The sequence below is a fragment of the Apodemus sylvaticus genome, chromosome 9, assembly GCF_947179515.1.
Source record: "Apodemus sylvaticus chromosome 9, mApoSyl1.1, whole genome shotgun sequence".
NCBI lineage: Eukaryota > Metazoa > Chordata > Mammalia > Rodentia > Muridae > Apodemus > Apodemus sylvaticus.
The window spans coordinates 72,687,452-72,705,709 of NC_067480.1; the positions used below are offsets into that span (position 1 = coordinate 72,687,452).

General features: G+C 53.3%; 1 protein-coding gene across 2 annotated transcripts in view; it reads right to left on the reverse strand.

Moving 5' to 3' along the window:
- Nucleotides 1–18,258, reverse strand: part of Mllt1 (MLLT1 super elongation complex subunit) — a 42,276-nt gene that overhangs the window by 3,697 nt on the left and 20,321 nt on the right. The window contains exons 4-8 of one of the 2 annotated variants that reach the window (XM_052192569.1): nt 9,505–9,648; nt 6,598–6,723; nt 3,901–4,431; nt 1,515–1,602; nt 336–444 (exon numbers count right to left, since the gene is read on the reverse strand). In XM_052192569.1, coding sequence (XP_052048529.1) covers nt 336–444; nt 1,515–1,602; nt 3,901–4,431; nt 6,598–6,723; nt 9,505–9,648 — 998 coding nt within the window. The remainder of the gene's footprint in view (nt 1–335; nt 445–1,514; nt 1,603–3,900; nt 4,432–6,597; nt 6,724–9,504; nt 9,649–18,258) is intronic. The other variant, XM_052192570.1, reaches the window with a different exon arrangement.

Sequence of the window (18,258 nt, forward strand, 5' to 3'; positions counted from 1 at the left end):
TCTCTAGCTCTGCCTGTCACAGACTAGTGGTCAGCTTATTAGAGGCCTAGAAAAAGAGACCCCAGGTAGATGTCCCATTCTGGGGACCTGGGGTAAGGACATGGAGGAAGCCTGCCCTGCCCTACCCCTGGCTAGCATGGGAACCCGTGCCTCCCATTCTCCAGTACACCTTCACGCCCAGCTCTCCTACAGTGGTGGATGCCAACAAGGCTGCGATGAAAAGGAAAGCCTGAACAACCCCGAGCTCCCCGGCCCAGGCCTATCTATCAGTGACGCCTTGCACTGGGTTGCCTCCACAGCACCCTGGCCCCAGCTTGACTGTATGGCCCACACACCTGGACTCCCGGCCTGGGTTGGCCTTGATGGTGTTCTCCTCTCCTGATGATGAGTCATCTTCGTCTGACCCCTCAGACTGCAGGTCCTCCACCATGGAGCGCAGGGGTCCTGAGGACAGACAAAGGGAGGGGAAAGCTGAGTCTCTGGCTGCCTCCCCCAGGGCCACCCCAGACTTATCACCACTTGCAGGCTCCTCTGGCCTGCAGCAGGTTCCCCACCCCTACCTTCCTGGCCCTCCTCATAGGCTTCAGGCTCCTGGTCTGCTAGTGGCCTACAAGATCCCTCCATCAGAGCAGGCAAAGGCTCAGAACCTGAGCAGGCCAGCAAGGTGAAGGCTGCACACTCTACCTAGCACCAGAGTCCTCACGCAGCCTGCACCCCTTTGTGAGGATGCCCAGTGCCTCAGTAACCCTACATGATGCTCTGGTCTACCGTCCTCCCTTTTCTCCAGAGGCACCCAGTTCTAGTCTCCCACAGATGGCATCTTGGTTTATATTCCTGTTGCCAAGGCAACAGAGGGACACAAAGCCCTCAATTACCTTGGTCACATGGTGTCAATTCAGCTGGTTCCCTCCCTATCCAGTGGATAAGAATCTTGGAGAGTATAGGTTTCAAGGACCCCCACCCCCACCCCCTGCCGCCGCAGCCGCCAAGCTCCTGCCCCTGGTTACAGTAGCCAGCCTAGCTTCCAGCCCCTCCCTGGGAGAACCACTAGAGTAGCCAGGCACAGCACACAGACTGTCATCTGATGGGTTGGAACAGGCTGAGCCTGCAATGCTTAGTGACAGACTAGCAGAAGGAAGTAGATCTCTATAATTAAAGCTATTTGGACCCCAGGGACTGACCTGGCTTCTGGGGGAACACAACTACTTGTCGTTTACAAATCCTACACCAACCAGGAGCTGACAGCAAGGGCCCCTGCTGTCTCCTGGGCACTGAGGTCAGCCCAGGGGAAAGGGATGCTAGCTCAAAGGAGGGTCTGGCCCAGGGACACTCAGCCCAGGGGTACAAGCCCACACTCAGTCTTTCTGAAGTGAAGCAGCAGGCGGACCCAGTCTGTCACTTGAGAGAGCCATGCCTCTCCCTGGCTCGTCTGTGATCCTCCATAGGCCATGCCTACTGCCCTGCCTCCACTCCTGTGCCTCCTACCTCTACCCCAACTCCCCCTTCCGACCCACCTTGGCTGTGGTTCTGAGATGGCTCAAAGTCTGAGTCAGAGCTGGAGTCAGAGCTGGAACTAGCATTAGCTGGGCTTGACTGGGCCGACTTCAGCCCATGCCAGGGCAGCACGGGAGGGAAAGAAGAGATTGTCATCTTGCAGGTCAGAGAAGGGGTAATGAAGGGGCTAAAGAGCTCAAGGCACGCAGGACAGCCTTCTGCCCCAGCTCACACTGAGTCTGAGGCTTGTGAAGACAGAAAACACAGAATTCTCAGTAAAACTGCCTGCCTTCCTGGGGGTTGAGATAATGACCAAATGCCCAGATCCTGCCCAAGTCTCACCACCATCCACCAGCTACACAGGAGTGATGGCAGGACTGTGTGTCACAAACACCATGGAGTAGGGCACACCTTGCCTGGTCTACCTGTAGCTTCATAGGGATGAACTTAGCCACCAGGGGGCAGTGACAGCCTGAACATCACACAAGGCCAGAAGCTGCCACTGTGTGAGTGAGCCCTTCAGTGAATGCTGGGAGGCTCACTCGTGTGCTTGCGTGCGTGCGTGCGTGCGTGTGTGTGCGTGCACAGTGTGATATGTAGTATGTGAGGCCTCTAGTGTGCATTGTGTGTTGTATGTAGTATGTGAGATGTATCTGTGCGTGCACTTCATGTGTGCTGGGTGTAGTATGTGATGGGAGTTATACAGTGTGGTATGTGAAGTGCAATGTGTATACTGTGTGTGGTATGTGAGTTGTGTGCTGTAGTGTGCGTGCTACATATGGTGTGGGGATGTGATCACGATACATACTCAGTTATTACAGACACCAGAGGTGGGAAGTGGAGCAAGCAGCAGGGACAGCTCATCTTTAAGTGCACAGGCCTGCTAAGCCTGTCCCTCACCTGGGACAGAGTGGCTACAGCCCTTCCCCTGGTCAAAGGGTAAGGTGGGAATAGGACATACCCATTGTGGTAGAGCTTAGGACCCAGAGCTGATTAGCCCTCAGCCCTGCCCAGAACAAGGGACAGGGTAGTGGCCTGCCTGGGAGGGAACATTGCAGACTGAAGGAAGAAACTATCCTACGCAGGGCTCATTGCAGCCTCGCCCACTGGAGCCCGCTGTGCCTGTGAGCCTCTTCTCAGCCGCCTTCCTGCTGGTCAGTGGGCGTGCCTAGGAGACCTGTCCTAGGCACCACGAGCCTGTCCACTGTCAAGTTCTCAGGGTGGGCCCTCCTAGACAAGGCACCCTCCCGTGCACACACTCAACCACTTTGTTTTTCCTGGGCACAAAGTGATGAAAAATGGCTGCCACGTGGCATTGCTCCAGGCCAGGGCAGGCTCTAGATTCAAGCCTCAATTTCCCCATCTATACAGGAGTGACTCTACAAGTCCCTGCTTGGATGTCCTACATACTAAGCTCAGGCACAAGCCAGGAGCTGTTGGGGACAGGTGCCTCTCTGAGGCCTCAGTGGGCTGCCCAGCAGGCACCCACAGCACTGCAGCTGCCACACCCCCACATGGCCCTTGGTGGCTAGGACTAAATGGTCCAGGAACCGGAAGGGTCTGGAGTGCAGACAGCAGTTCAGAGGAGAGTAGCAAGGCCATCAAGCTTACAGCAGCAGCTGTTCCTCAGAGCTGCCTCTCTCTTCCCCAGGAGCTTGTGCTTGTCTGAGGCCTAGGAGCTGTGGAAGTGCTCTGACGGGTGCTCATGGATTGCCTACCTACACTCAGTTCTGCCGGGAGGCAGTGACCCTGGGGAGAAGTGCCCATAGTGTCCTGGGAACTCCTTGCCTGGGGCAAAACCTAAGTGTGCAGCTCCCAGGAAGGGCTGGCTCCCCAGTGGCTAAGAGCCCTGTCTCGGTGCCTAGAGGAGCAGCACCAGAGGTCAAACCTGGCTGCTGAGCCCCACACAGCCCAGTACCTGCCCCTGAGACATGGGCCTGGAGCCCACAGATAGCTCCTCACAGTTAGCACCAGGTTACAGAGCTCTCGGCCCCAAACCAGTTCAGGATAGCTCCAAGAGCACCTTCAAAGCTGCCTACCCAGGGCCCTGACCCTAGGCAATTCTCTAAGAGTTGGCCAACTGCTCCCTATACCTGGCTATGTGTGGCAGATGCAGGAGACAGGGAAAAGGAGCTCTGTATGGCTCTGTGGCCATCATGTGCCTTCCTGATGGGTAGTGTGCCAAGGCCCACCAGAAATGTAGGACACAGGGGGATGAACCATCTAGTTAATCTTTAAGAGCCAGCAGTGTCTACCTAGCCACCAAAGCGGTCCATCCGGTGGGTAGCATGAGGGCTAGAGCTGTAAACCACAGTGCTACAAGGAGACCCCAGCGACCACTGCATGGAGGGCTGACCCAGGGGAGACAGCAGCCTGGCAAAGGGACACCCACCACCACCTGCTCACCTCCGACCGGAAGGAGGCCTCATCCTCTGAGTTTGAGTCCTCGGCCTGCAGAGTCCGCTTGGCCTCCCGAGGCTCACTCTCTGCCTTCCCCTTGTCACCTTTGCTGCTCTTGTCCCTGGCCACCTTCTTGTCAGGGAAGGAGGAGGAGGCTCGGGGTGAGGTGCCTGGTGCACGCCGTGCCCCCTTTGACCCACTCTTCTTAGGCTTTTTGGCGCTGGGCTTCGGTGAGTCCGTGGCGGCTGGCCTTTTGCTGGAGGCCTTGGGCAGGGTGGGAGGCTGGGGCACCCCCTTGGGGGACAGGCTCTCCAGCTTGGTTTCCTTTAGGGCCATCTTGGGCTCCTTGAAGGCAGCCTTGGGCACTGGGGCCTTCTCTTCCTTGGGCAGCTTGCGAGAGGCATCCTTAGCACTCTTGGGCTCACGCTCTGGCTCCTTGGAGCAGCTCCTGCTCTCCGAGTCCTTGCGCGGCCGCTCACGGTGCTCCCTGGGCACCTTGTGTGGTTTGGAAGCCTTGCCACTCTCCTTGTTGGCATCCTGCAGGGCCAAGGGCAGGGAAGGTGAGGAAGATGTGTTAGCGGCATGCTGGGGCCGCCTGGCTCTGCCACCCCAACCTGGGCAAAGGCTGATCCGCCTGCTTGAACTGTGTAGAGAGAATCCGTGGAGTGAAAGGGTGTGACCAACAGACACAGCAGAGCAGTGCCCACACGTGGGAGGCCTGAGGTTGCACCTGACTGGAAGGTGCTGGCCATCCTTGGTCCTCGAGGCCCTAGTCCACATCCTCAATACTCGCATCGCATGTGGAGCGTTCAACTCATGCCTCCACCAGTTCTATCCTTCTCTTCAGAAGGCAAAGAGCTCAGAATTAGCCAGGCAACAGCTCCTTCATGCAGACCATACCCAGGACAGACATGGTCGAAAGGACCTCCAAGAATACCAAGCTGGTGGGAGAAATACCTGGCAAATGGGGACCACCCAGGTGTCTAGGGACAGATGAAGCTGCCTGAAGACTCCAGCCTATGCCATTGGCCATGTTCCTATAAACCTGACAAGGGACACTGCAGCTGCCATGAGGGCTGGTGACGAGTGCCTCATAGAGACCGGGGGAGGGGGACTGTCCCCCAGTAAGCCACAAGGGAGGCAAGAAATGGAAATCATGTGATCCTCACCATCGCAGAAGTACAGGGCAAGAACAGCTGACAGGAAGGTACCCACGGCACAGCCATGAGTGGTTGATAAGAACCACTCTCCTGGGGCCATGCCTAGGCAACTACAGAGCCAACCAGCACTCCAGAGTGAGACCCAGTCAGACACTGGAAAATCATCTGTACCTGTGAAGGCACAGTCAGTGAGGATGGGGCCGTCCCAGGCTCAACGCTGCCCTCACTCTTAAACAGAGAAGAGGTGTACTTCAGAGAGGCTGCCAAGGCTCATGGCCTAGTACCCATTAGAGTGACACAGCCCAGGCCTCCAGGGAAACAGGTCTGGGTGGGCCTGGTTCCTGCTGCAGGCACCTGAGAACAGTCCCTGAGAGGTTCACCTCCTGCTCACTGTGGCCCTGTACAGCCACCGGAGACTGCTTAGCACAGGGGCTGACATTAAGGTCTGGACCACACTCTTAAGGCTGGGGCTTCTGGGAGAGTCATCCAAAGAGAAGAAACTCCGTGCTGCCTAGAAATCTGTGGAACCCCATCAGGCGTTCCACAGTGGTGCTAGAGAAGGCTTGCCATCAGAGAGGCATCTGTGAGACACAGTAACCTTATCCTTCATTGTTTCTGTGGATTCCAAACAGCAATGGCTGGGTGAGAAGCCCCAGGTTGCTAGTGAAGACTGGCCTCTCTTCCAACCTCCAAAGGTCAATGAAGGGTGACATCAGGGCTTGGTTAGGACTCCAAGATGCTGACCAGCTTGAGGACGTCACAGGCCTGTTAGCCTTGTGGAAAGAGGTGGAAGGAGCCTGCCCTGGTGCTCGCTCTCTTCCTGTGGTGCCTACGGATAAGATGGCCCGAGGGTGCTAGAGTCTCATGGGGTGCCCAGCTGACAATGCCCTATAGGCAAGTGAAGCAAGAAGGATGTGAAAATGAAGGACAGAAACACAAGGTCATCAGTCATTCTCCAAGGGTCCAAAGAAGGCCAAGTACCCAGGTGTCTCAGGACAGACCTGAGGTCTAGGTTCAGATGCTGCAGTGGTGCTGACAGCACAGGCCAGCCCATGGCTGTGGTGGCCCCTCCAGGAGGCCCAGTGTGAACTGTCCAGAGTGCTGAGCAAGGGGACGAAATGTGTGTCCTTGAAATTCAGCTCAGTCTCATGCACACTATTCCCAGCCTCCTCCAAGCCGGCTTCATGCCAGCACTACTGACCACCAGACCCAGAAGCTACAAGGGCAGGTGTGGCCAGGAACCTGGAGCCAAGAAAGTAGCCAAGGGACCAATGATAGAGATGGGGACAAATCACCGCTGAGCAGGAAAAAGGGCCCATGAGACCTGTGAATGAATTGGAGCTGGGCACAAAATGAGCAGGCAGATTCCAAGCATCACTCCTGGCCACGCTAGCTAGCGAAGCAACAAGGAGCAGGAGCAGAGGCTCTGGATGTAGGCGGCAGGTGTGCAGGGCTGGGCTCTCTGCATATGGTGGTGGCGATGGCTTGCAATTGCCAATGGCCAGGCCCACGCTCCACAACGCTGGCCTTCCACCTCACTAACCTTGGAGCCGTGGGATGGTTTGTTCTTCTTGGGGTCAGAGAAGGCAGAGAGTGGAATTGTGGGTAACATGGGGTAGTCAGGGCTGGGCCTGGACACCGTGTCCGCTCCTTCGGGCATTACCATCACCTAGTGACAAAGAAGAGACAGAGGTTATCCACAGGCGCCAGGCAATGGTCTGGCAGCTGTGGAGCTGGCCTCCTGGGGAGGGAGAAGGAAGCTGGATGCCAGCTGCCCAGAAGAGTCACAGGTTTGTCCTTGTAATAGAGAGCAGCTGGGGACCAAAATGGCCCCAAGGCTTCCAGGATGGACCCTGGCCAGCAGACTTCAGCCCTGGCCAAGAAGATTCAGAGCCTGTAGCAAAGCAAGAGATGCAGTTGGGGCCATGGACTTCACTGAGCATTGAGAAGGAGGCTGGAGGGAGGCACAGCAGGAGAGGCAGAGTTCTGCTAGTGGTAGCAAAATGGCTTCTGAGGGATCAGCACAGATAAGGTTGGGACAAGCCTTCCTTACTTCAGGTCCAGGCAGCTGGAGCTGGCCACACAGAGCCCAAGCAGCAAGGCAGAAGCCAAGAACAGGACCAAGAGCAAGAAGGGTAAGAGAAGAGCCACAGGGGCCAGTGCTAGGGCTGCTGGGAACCCTGGCCAGCTCAGGGTCACAGGCTAGGAAGAGGACCAGCCTGAGGCGTAGGAAGGGCTGCCCTGCTTCAGTTGCTTCCTAGATGCCTGAAGCAGTTTGGGAATGGCCTCTAAACAGCAAGTTCACATAAAGATGGAGTTCAGCCACTGAGGATGCAACACTGCAGAGTGCAGCAGACAAAGGGAGGATGGGGCTTCAAAGAAAGGGCTGAGCTGGCAGAAGAGGAGCATCTGGGCTATGCACCCAGCCAGCCATGCCTTTCATCTGGGGATGCTGGTCCCACGGTTATATGACAATGCACCAAAATAGGGTAAGAAGGTGACCTGCCCTGCTATGACTTGCTCACAGGAGCCTGTCCAACCACAACAGAAGCAAGGCAACTATGGAGGCTGTGTGTCCCCATCTGAGCTTTGTGAACCAGATCCTAGAAGCATCTGTGAGGTTCCGGCCCCAGGATAGTGGCCCATAAGTGAGGGCCTTCCAGGACAGGGTGGGAGCCCAGTACAGGACACCGACTCTAGGGCAGCTGGACTCTGATGGTCTAAACAGCCTGACTTCTTTTCCACTTGCCAGTCTGCCTGGCCTCCAGGTTAAGCAGCTTGAGTTCCCTGCCAAGATGCCCAAGGCCAGGCAAGGATGGCACACAGACCAGCTGCCACATGGGCCAGGCTCCCTGGTGTAAATAGCCTCGGGCTACCAGCAGATGAGATGCAGAGCTGGGCACCGGCTGACTGCCTTGCTAGAACAGTGGGATCCTAGTCTGGGCATGCCTAGAGTCAGAACCTATAGCCACCACAGGGCCACAAAGCCCTAGCATGATCCATCTCCAGTTCCCCAGTAACCAGTTCCTGGACAACAAGCATTACCCCCACAGACATTCATGACCCAGAAGATCAATAACATAGGGCCACAGTTACCTGATCCCAGGAGTCACCTGAGGGCCATCATCCCATAGCCAGGCCACTTGAGACTGGAGAGTATTTGGCTGGCTGGCTCCCTTGGGCCATTCTGGGATCTCACTGCAGTCTCTTGTCAAAGCCAGCTGGACGCAGCCTTCCCTCACTGTCCCTCCTAGGCTGTGACCAGATGATGCCCTGAGACTGTCTCCAGAGCTTGGGTAATACCTCCCCTGGCACCTGAGAGGCCTGGAGAGGCCAGAGACACCGACGCTCCCAAGAAGCTGACCTGGGGCCGCCCACACACACTGTGGATATGAGGCACCTGGTGCCTCTTCTGCACACACCCACACACCCTCAGCCATTCCAGGACTCAAGGGCAGAACAGTGTCATGTGTGTGGGTGCACCCAAGGCTGCCCCTGCCTCTGCCACCACCCAGTCAGTCACAGAGCTTCACATGTAACCATTTCTATTCTGAGGAAGGCAGTTCCTGAGAGACCTGGCTATATAGAACCAAGAGAAAGAGGGTGTCTGACCCTAGCAACACACCCTGGCTGACATGGACCTAGGGAAGAGGGTAGGTCAGCACAGACCCCACACCTCACACACACACACCACAGACCAACCACCACACACAGGTCCTACCTCACAGACATATGTACAACAGCTCAGACATCTCCACACACTTGTCCTACATTATATACATCCCCTTCACACACAACCTCAAACATACCACACAGCCCACACATCTTTGCTTCATGTCTCCAAATACCATACACAGTACACACACACCTCAGAACCACACACTCTCCTAAATAAGTGCCACATATAGCCTTCAAAGAACACACACACCCTACATTAAACACATACTCTAAGCACCAGGTAGAACATAAAACACACACCTTTTACACCACAACCACACATGCCACATACATACCTACAGACCACAAGTAACACTGCACAGAATACCACACAACAGAATACAGCACACTCCATGCATGATCACACTCCCACACCAGATCACTCCCATGCTTGTGCATCTGCATGCACACATGAGCCATGGGTACCCATAAAACTACCCCCACAGTGCCCCCATACTCACATAAACACATACTCAGCCCCCCACCCATACCCACACACCCCTTGCTAGACCATCATAGCCCAGGCTAGCACATGAGTGTGTGTGCTATGACCTGAGGTTAAGCCATCCTGTCCTTCAGCAGCTAGCCCGGCAGTAGTTGTCTGCCCTTGTCCTTGCCCCTCCACACCTTGAGCCATCTTCAGGCTGCTCCCTGCCCCAGCAGTTAAGGTCTACCCGGGCCTGGCCAAGCTACCAGCCAACACAGAGCAGAGGTGGCAGGCAGGCACACTCACCCCTCCAGCCATGAGCAGCTTGCAGCGAAACTCAGTGGTGGGGTTATTGAAGGTGAGCTTCTCACAGCGCAGGTGGTTGACAGGAGGGTTACCCTCCAGGTTGAGAAACAGGTCATAGGTGAAGCAGACCTTCCTCGGCTCCTCCTAGAACACAGAGAGCACCATGCAAGTCCATCAGCAATGAACAGGAAACACTGCACACTGCATAAGACACTGTCGCCCCCACCCCCCTTCTCTTCCCCTAAGTCCCAGATACACATCTCATCTGCCATTCAAAGGACTTGACAGCCATTAACAAATGAGACCTATGCTCCCAAGAGGGTATGGATTCTTGCCTCTGAGATCCCCACCAAATTGCAAAGCACCAGAGAGGTAGCTCTTCCCTAAACCTCAACCAGCAAGGCACTCCCTGCTCCTCTTTCCTTAAGAGTCCCCCCAGATATAAACTCCTTGGGTCTCAACCTAGACCTGCCTCTGCAGGCCATCCTGTGAGCAGAACAGCATGAGTCGAGTCAAATCATATGGTTTTACCACAGGAGCCATCACAGAAACCAAAGCCCAGAGGCTTTGTGTGCAGTGATTTGGAAGTCACAAGGAACCACTGAATGATTTGATACCCCACTACCAGATGATGCTGTGTAAATAAATTACACCACTCAGGCTGGCCTTGAACTTCCAATGTTCCTGAGTGCTGGGATAGGAACAGCACTGCTCTGCTTGTCCCCATCCCCGGGGCTTTTAAACCTGCAGAAATGGGGCAGACAACTGGCTTGTGACATGGGTACCAACACAGTTCCATGGAGGCATAACAACCTCATCAACCAACAGTGCTGCTACAACTAGACAGCCAATGTGATGGAAAGTACAAGGGAACTCCACCTCACCTGCAATCAGATAAGAGCTCAGGTGAGCAGCTGGCTCAGAGGGAAGGAGCTGGCTCAGAGGGAAGGAGCTGGCTCAGAGGGAAGGAGCTGGCTCAGAGGGATGGGTTTTTGCCATGCAAGCCTGAGGACCATACGGTAGAAGGAGAGGGTGGCAAGCTTAAGAAAGCAGGGACAAGAAGATAAGAACAGTCCTCATCCCTAAAAGTTCCAGAAGCAGCTGAGATCTGAAGGTTCAAGAGCTATGGCACTAATGGTTACTGGGGTCAAGGAAGGCTGTGACACTAGGAGCTATAAGCTGGAGGACCTGATACCCCAAAACCCATGTGGGAGCAGTAACTGCAACACTCATTCATGGCTGTGGGGAATGCACCATGACCACAGCTGCCAAGGACTGAGCATTCAGGCTGCCGCCACCGCCAAGTTCTCCATCCTGCGTATGGTTGGAAGTGTCTAGTTGGCAGCCGAGCTCTATGCAATGCCCATTCTCACGTAATGGCAGGCCAGCCCTGGAAGCTCCTCCTTCTGATTTCTTGTTTGGGTATCCTAGCAAGGGAGTGCAGCTACTTCAACATCCTTGATAAAGGATCAGGACTTCCTGAGGGAGAAGAGGGCCTTTGCCTTACCACCCCTCAAATTCCCATCTCAGTGGAGATGGGCCCAGTCCAGCAACTGACAGCAGCTTGGTTTTTAAACCCACTGAAACACAGTGAGATTCACATTAGCTAATCAGTGAGATTTAAAAAGATTCAACTCCTAAGGAGCCAATAACAAAAAGTAATCTCACAAAAACCCAAGCAAATTGAACATCAATGTCATCATCATCAACTACTACCACCATCACCACCACTACCACTTCCTCCTCCTCCACCACCACCTCCCACTACCACCACCACTTCCTCCTCTTCCACTGCCACTACTACTCCCACCACCCCAAAAGCCAGGATGCAGGACAGGAAGGCTCTGTGGGTAGCAGGGCAGGGCCTGGGTCTAGTGTGACTGTTTGCAGCAGCTGTACCCTGAGCCTTCCAAGGACTACTCCAGTAGATGAGGAAAGAACAGACAGGGTCTCCCTTGCTTCCCCAGGGAGTATGGGTCAGTTCCATCAACAGTAGCTGTATAAGCTCTGACAACTTGAGGTGACTCTGAGCAGGTGCTCAGTCAGCAATGTGCCAGCCCAACACAGAAGCGAGTGGCCCTAAGTGTCCGGTTCAGCTGATGGCATATCTGCCACTGGATAGGTCCTCCAAGAGTTGTGAGGGAAGGGCAGTAGGGAATGAGACTAACACTGAGGGCAGAGATCCCAAGCGTAATAGACATGGGCTTCTGCATAGTCTGGGAAACAGACAGAAGGCTGGCCTAGGTGAATAGGGGTGTGGTCCCTTCTTGTTCCTCCCACAAAAGAGACTAGCAGAGGTGCAACAGGAAGGCTGGAAACAGTGTCTCTGTCACTGAGAAAACTCTGCCCCCATTATCCCCAAGGTCACCTCTACAAGAAGAATCTTACATGGGTCCCTCTCCTGGCTGCCCTTAACTAGATCCCAGACATGCCTCTCTTCACAGAGGGAGCCCTATCTTGGCTGGAGTGGAGATGACCCGGCACTAACCCTGCATTCCCTAGAAGAAAGGACACAGCCAGGGAAACAAGAGCAGGTCAGGGAGGGAGGACAGAGAGGGAGGAGTTGTACTGTCTGCCACAGGATCTAGACCTGGCCAACTGACCCACAGCAGAAATGTAAACTCAGACTCGTGCCCTTGGGACCATCAAGCCTCAGGACCCAATGCCACACCTGAGAAAGAAACTGCTCCAAAGATAAACCAGAGGGTTGGGACTGGTCGACACCAAATGGACACCTTTGGGACTTAGCAAATTATCTGTCAAAGCAACGGAGGGGGAACTACAGCTCAAAAAAGGATGAGGAGGACAGAGAGTGGGACTCAGAGATCCTGACTGGAAGAGAAAAAGGACTAACCAGTCAGTCTAGTTAGCAGGAAGATGACTGCACCCACTGGCCCCAGGCTGCAGCTCCACGGCAGTGACTAGAAGGGCTATGCAGTGCTGGCTGAACAGGGTCAGCAAGAACCTAAGGAGAAGGGCCAGTTCTTGGGCATGTGTGTATGTTCACACATGTGCAAAATCCAGTGTCTTTCTCAGTCACTCTGCAACCTAGCTTATGAGGCAGGGTCTCATTAAATCTAGAACTTAACCAATTATCGGCTACCTAATCACAAAGTCTCAAGGATCCAGTGGTAGTTTGAATATGTTTGGCCCAGGGAGTGGCACTATTAGGAGGTGTGGCCTTGTTGGAGGAAGTGTGTCACTGTGGGGACAGGCAAGGAGACCCTCCTCCTAACTACATTTGTTTGTTTGCTTTTGGTTTTTCGAGATAGCGTTTCTCTGTATAGTCCTGGCTGTCCTGGAATTCACTCTGTAGACCAGGCTCCTCGAACTCAGAAATCCACCTGCCTCTGCCTCCCGAGTGCTGGAATTACAGGCGTGTGCCACCACTGCCTGGCCTCCTCCTAACTACCTGAGAGCCAGTCTTCTGTTGGCCTTCAGAACAAGATGTAGAACCCTCAGTTCTTCCTGTACCATGTCTGCCTGGACACTGCCATGTTCCACCTTGATAATAATGAACTGAATCTCTGAACCTGTAAGTCAGCCCCAATTCAATGTTGTCCTTGTAAGTGCTGCCTTGGTCTGTTCACTGATGTAAAACCCTAACTAAGGCAGACCCCTTGGTCTCTATCTCCAACACAGGGATTAGTCACATTCTACACAAGATTTTCCAGAGGTGCTGGGAAGTCCGCATGTTGGCGTGCCGAGCTCCTTACCAGCTGAGCCCTGTTCTCTAGGGAGTTACAGGGAGGGCAACCTGAGACAACACGCTATGGCTTTAGTCACCCATGCTGACTCAGGACAGGTGAGAAACAACAGGAGACAGACCTCCTTGGGGATGCAGATTCTGAAAGGTGGAGCTATGCCTACACTCTAGGACCTGAGGGTCAGCAGAATGCTGTCCAGCCCAGCCACCCCCCAAGGCTAACTAAGGTTCTAAGTCACTTTGGTCAGTCTCCAAGTCGTCCCAACTTCAAGCAGCTTCATCACATGCCCCTTGTATAAAACAACCACCCATACCCACCAAAGGGCAGGGAGCCAGCGTCTCTTCAGCCTCAGTCAACTGCAATGCCACCCAACTGGCCAGACCAGTCCTGGTGCCAAGGGGGCCAGGAGTCCACACAGCTCAGGAGGAAGGGCTTCGGGGTAGGACACCCCTGGGCACCTAGACCTATTCCCCACTCTGAGTGTGAGAAAACAGCAGCCCCCATGAGGCCCCCAGAGTGCTGCAAGCCTGGGGTCCACAGACTCTATATAGTCAGCAGTCAGATTAGGTCCCAGATCCCAGTGTAAGTTCACAAGAGATGCTGCTTTCAGTATCATGCCCTTACACAATCAGCAACATCACTCACATGTAGACAGCAAATAAATGTGGGGGGGGGGGGAGAGGAAGGGAGGGGAAGAATGAAAGAGGCTTTGAGACCCAGCCAAAGAGCCAAGGCCTACCCTGATTGCTGATTTAAATCCTGAGCAAAACCACTAGTAAAACACATACACATAGGAAGTGAAAACCATACAGACGAGAGACCAACAGACAACAAATGCACACATGCACACTCACACCTGAGCTGGGTGGGCTCAATGATGGGCATGGACCTGGCATGTGAGGGGCCTTGGATTCTACCTGCAGCACCTTAAACACAAAAGCAGTAAGAAATGAGACGCATGTGGCCATCCCTGAGGCACCAGAAAGTGGCAGGCAGAGGCACTAGGGCTGCTGCAGCCCAAATCTGCAGACGCTCTGATGAGACGTCTGAAAGTCTTATCTCCCACAGACGTGCAGTGGACTGTTTACAAGTCACACAGTGAGCTGCAGACTGGCAAGGCTCACATCCAAACACTCCAAGAGCAAGGAGAGAAGGCGCCGCAGGCAGGCCGGCAGCTGGCAGGCAGCCCTCCATTGCTCTGCAGTTCTAAACTTTTCTACACTGCAAAACCACTCTTGCATACACCCTGTCTACTTGGCACGCTCTGCTCCTATGGGCCCTTCTCCTGCCCTCCCGCAGGGTTGCCTGAGCCACCAGGCTTTGTAGCATCAGTAGCTTTGTAGCTTCAGTAGCATCAGGGACACTCTGGTCAGAGTGCCAGGCCATACGCGGCTATACGTCACTGCCCACACCCTCAGGGCTTTCCTGGAGACCTAGTCAAAAGCCTGCCCTCTCAGGACCCCTGGCAATATGCACTAGTGCCCACTCTTGCTGTAGTGGAGCGACTCATCCACCCTGGAGGAAAACAGGACAGGAGATCCCTTGGGTGTGTGGTACAAGTGAAGTAACAGCAAGAAGCAGAAGAAGCCCCAGCCAGCAGCAAACACTGCACAGGGACAGAGAGCCATGTGTGAAGGTGGGCGCGTCCTGGACAGTTTAAGGACCCACCATGTGTGTTGAAGATGGCTTAGGTTAAGAACATTTGCTTTTGCAAAGGACTTGGGTTTGTTTCCCAGAACCCACATGGTGGCTGCCTGGTAACTCCACATCAAGGGAATCAAACACCTTCTTCTGGCTTCTGCAGCACCAGACACACACATGACACACAGATTTACATACAGACAAACACTCATACACATGTAATTAAAAAAAATCCTTCAAAAAGAGAAGAATGAATCACTTAACCCAAGCCCAGGGTGCATGGATGAGGACAGCTCAGTCATCCTTGGCCACACAGAATTTGAGGACAGCCAGGGTGTACAAAGCTCTAAACCAAAATAAAGCCGACAGCCAGGAAATGGAAGGACGGATGGTCACACTCTGACAGCAGGACAGTAAGGACAGTCACAGGTGCTGCAGTGTGTATAGCTCAGGTGGGGAATTGTAGATTCCTGCAGGGAAACCCGTAATAAAGAGTGGAGATAGAGTTCACCCGTGTAAGAACTGGGAGCCAGGAGCAGCCCAGATACTTCTTGCCCCAATAAACAGGAGCCCAGTTTACATTGGCATCTGCCACCAAGCCAAGCCCAGACCCACACACAGCAAAGCCAGAGATTGGGACCAGAACAGATGCAAGGTTGCCAGGATGATTTTCTACTGGCTATGTTTGGGGGACTCAGGGATCAGACTTATGGACCTAACATGCGGGCTTGTATATCATGTGCAACTGTGATGTGTTATGTGGCTCCATGGGTGGGACTGTGGTGGGCTACTGCAGGTCTGTGGACAGTGTCCTTGCTGGACACAGGAGGCCTGAGGACAAATGGGACCCATCCTCAGAGCCAGACCAGCCAGCCTTCCAGTTGCACAGCCCTAAACCAAGGAGACTCACTGAGCTACCATGAGGCTAGCAGCAAGAGATGACTGTCTCCAAACCTACCACAAAAACCAATGTGGCCGTGAGAGAGGCTTTCCCCAGTCCAGTCCCAAAGGGGAACATGCACAGTGATAGGGCAAGGCTCAGCAACAGCACAGCAAGATGCAGTGGGGCCTTAGGAAGAGACAACAGCAGCTTTCTGCAGGGGAACCTCACAGCAAGCTGAAACCATGTGAGACACTCCTCAGCAAGCAGAGACTCAAAAAAAGAGACACCAGGGAGCTGTGCAGGAAGCAGCACCTGTCATCCCAGTGTGCAGGAGGCAGAAGGATGCCAAGAAGGCTAGCCTTGGCTTTGAGACCTTGACTCAGAATTAAAAGGACATGGGGAGCAAAAGATGCCATGGACTAATTCTGTCTGGGGAATATAATCAGTCTATGGCAGACTAGGCAAAAACCAGTCAGGTGGCACCATCGCAGTCACATGCATTCTGGTGTCCCAGCAACAAACTTTTGATCTTTACAAGTTCTGTATGCTATACACGCACTTGCACAGCTTCCTAAAACAAAACATACAAACAAACCAAATCACAGACAACTGGGAAATGCTAGCACGAAGATGGTAAAATGTCCATCAGACAAGCACCAAGACACAAGTGCAGCTCTCTAGCCCTTGTGTGAGCTAGGTGTGGTACATGCCTGTAACCCCAGCCTTGGAAGAGGTTAGACAGGAGGGCCCTGGGGCTTGTCTCTTCAGCCTGTCTGGTCACCAGTGAGCTCCAGGTTTGGTGAGAAACCTTGTGGCAAAAATTAAAGTACAGAGAGGCTGGAGAGGTGGCTCAGCAGTTGTGAGCATTGATTGCTCTTCTAGAGTACTCATGTTCAATTCCCAGTACTCACATGGTGGCTCACAACATTTGTAACTCTAGTTCCAGGGATCTGATGCCCTCTTCTGGCCTCTGCAAGCACCAGCCATGTACATGGATGGACATACATGCAAGCAAAACAACCATACATACAAAAGTAAAGAAAACTTTTAAAGAAACCAATCCTACTTTAAAAAGATATAGTAAAATAATTTTTAAAAATGTGGACCAAGATAGAGGAAGATACTTGATACTGACCTCTGGCCTCCAGACACGTACATGGGCTCATGCTGATACACATGTGTGCGTGCATCACAGGACAGACACATCACACAAAATAAATGCTAAGAGGCTACTAAAGAGACATGGAATAGCGGGCGCCAACAGACAATCATCGAGAGAATGGAAGCAGCGTCCAGAAGAGAGGTGTGGCTCAGCAGGGGTGAGTAGCAGCCACTCCTCAGGAGCCACAATCAGCAACCTCCAGTCCCAGGGAGCTGATGCCCTCTTCTGGCCACTGTGGGCACCAGGCACACACGTGGTACACAGATATGCAGACAATCATTCAAATACAAAAAATCTATCTTTTCAACAAAGTAACTTTTCCTACCAAAAAATAGAGATTCTGAACAAATCCACCACAAGCAAGAGACTGAAGCAGCCGTCAGGAACTCTTTGGAAACAACAGGCCAGTGGTGATACTTGCACCTCAGGACTATGCAGACTGAGGCAGGAGGATAGCAGATTCTAGACCTGCCACAGGCAGACAGGACTCTTGGATACAAAGCTTCCCCTAGCACATCCTCCTGAACGTGCAGAAACAATAGCCTGTCCTACTGAGCTCAGCGGGGTGAGAAGAGGGGTGGCCACGGTCTAAAACAGTCTGTGTGCTTGGCATCAACCCATACAGAAACCAGGGATACTGCTGGAAGCCAGGGACTGACAGTGTCTATGAACACAGAGGTGAGTATCCTGGTGAAACACCAGTTGTGAAGATGGTGCACAGCACACAGCAGGGTTGGACCAGGCATGTGAGGAGGCACAGCACACAAAGCCACCTGGAGCAGAGGAGCACCGCTAACAGGAAGGGAGCGGCCACATGGTTTTTCTTGACAGTGGCAGAAAAAAAAAAAAGGCTTTGACAAAATCAAATACCTCTTCATCATAGAAGAGAATCCCACAGGAAGCTAGGGGCATGTATGACATACAAAACACCTGTGCTTAGTTCCTGCCTCTTCCAGGACAGAGCAGCTAAAAGTCCTCTAGTTCTAAGCTGACGCCCCTGACACAGAAGTGGCTCAGGTCCTTGCGATCTTGATCGGCTGTGGTCTGCAGCTACACTTATATATGCTGTGCACACTGTGCAGGATAATATGTATGAACCCTATTCTATGCTGTGGTAGTAAAGCTTTTGGTTTTATTTTGTTTTGTTTTTTTGAAGTAGGTTTCCTTAATCCAATAGTGGCCATTTACAAAAGATTTATAACCAAGGGAAACTTACCCTAAATACAGGAGGGAGGCAAGGATGCCCACTTTACCAATGCTTTATAAAGTACTTAGCAGAGCAATGAGACAAGAAGCCAAAGGCATTCAATCGGGAAAGAAGGGAAAAGAGCTGACTGCAGATAATGTGAGGGACACATGGA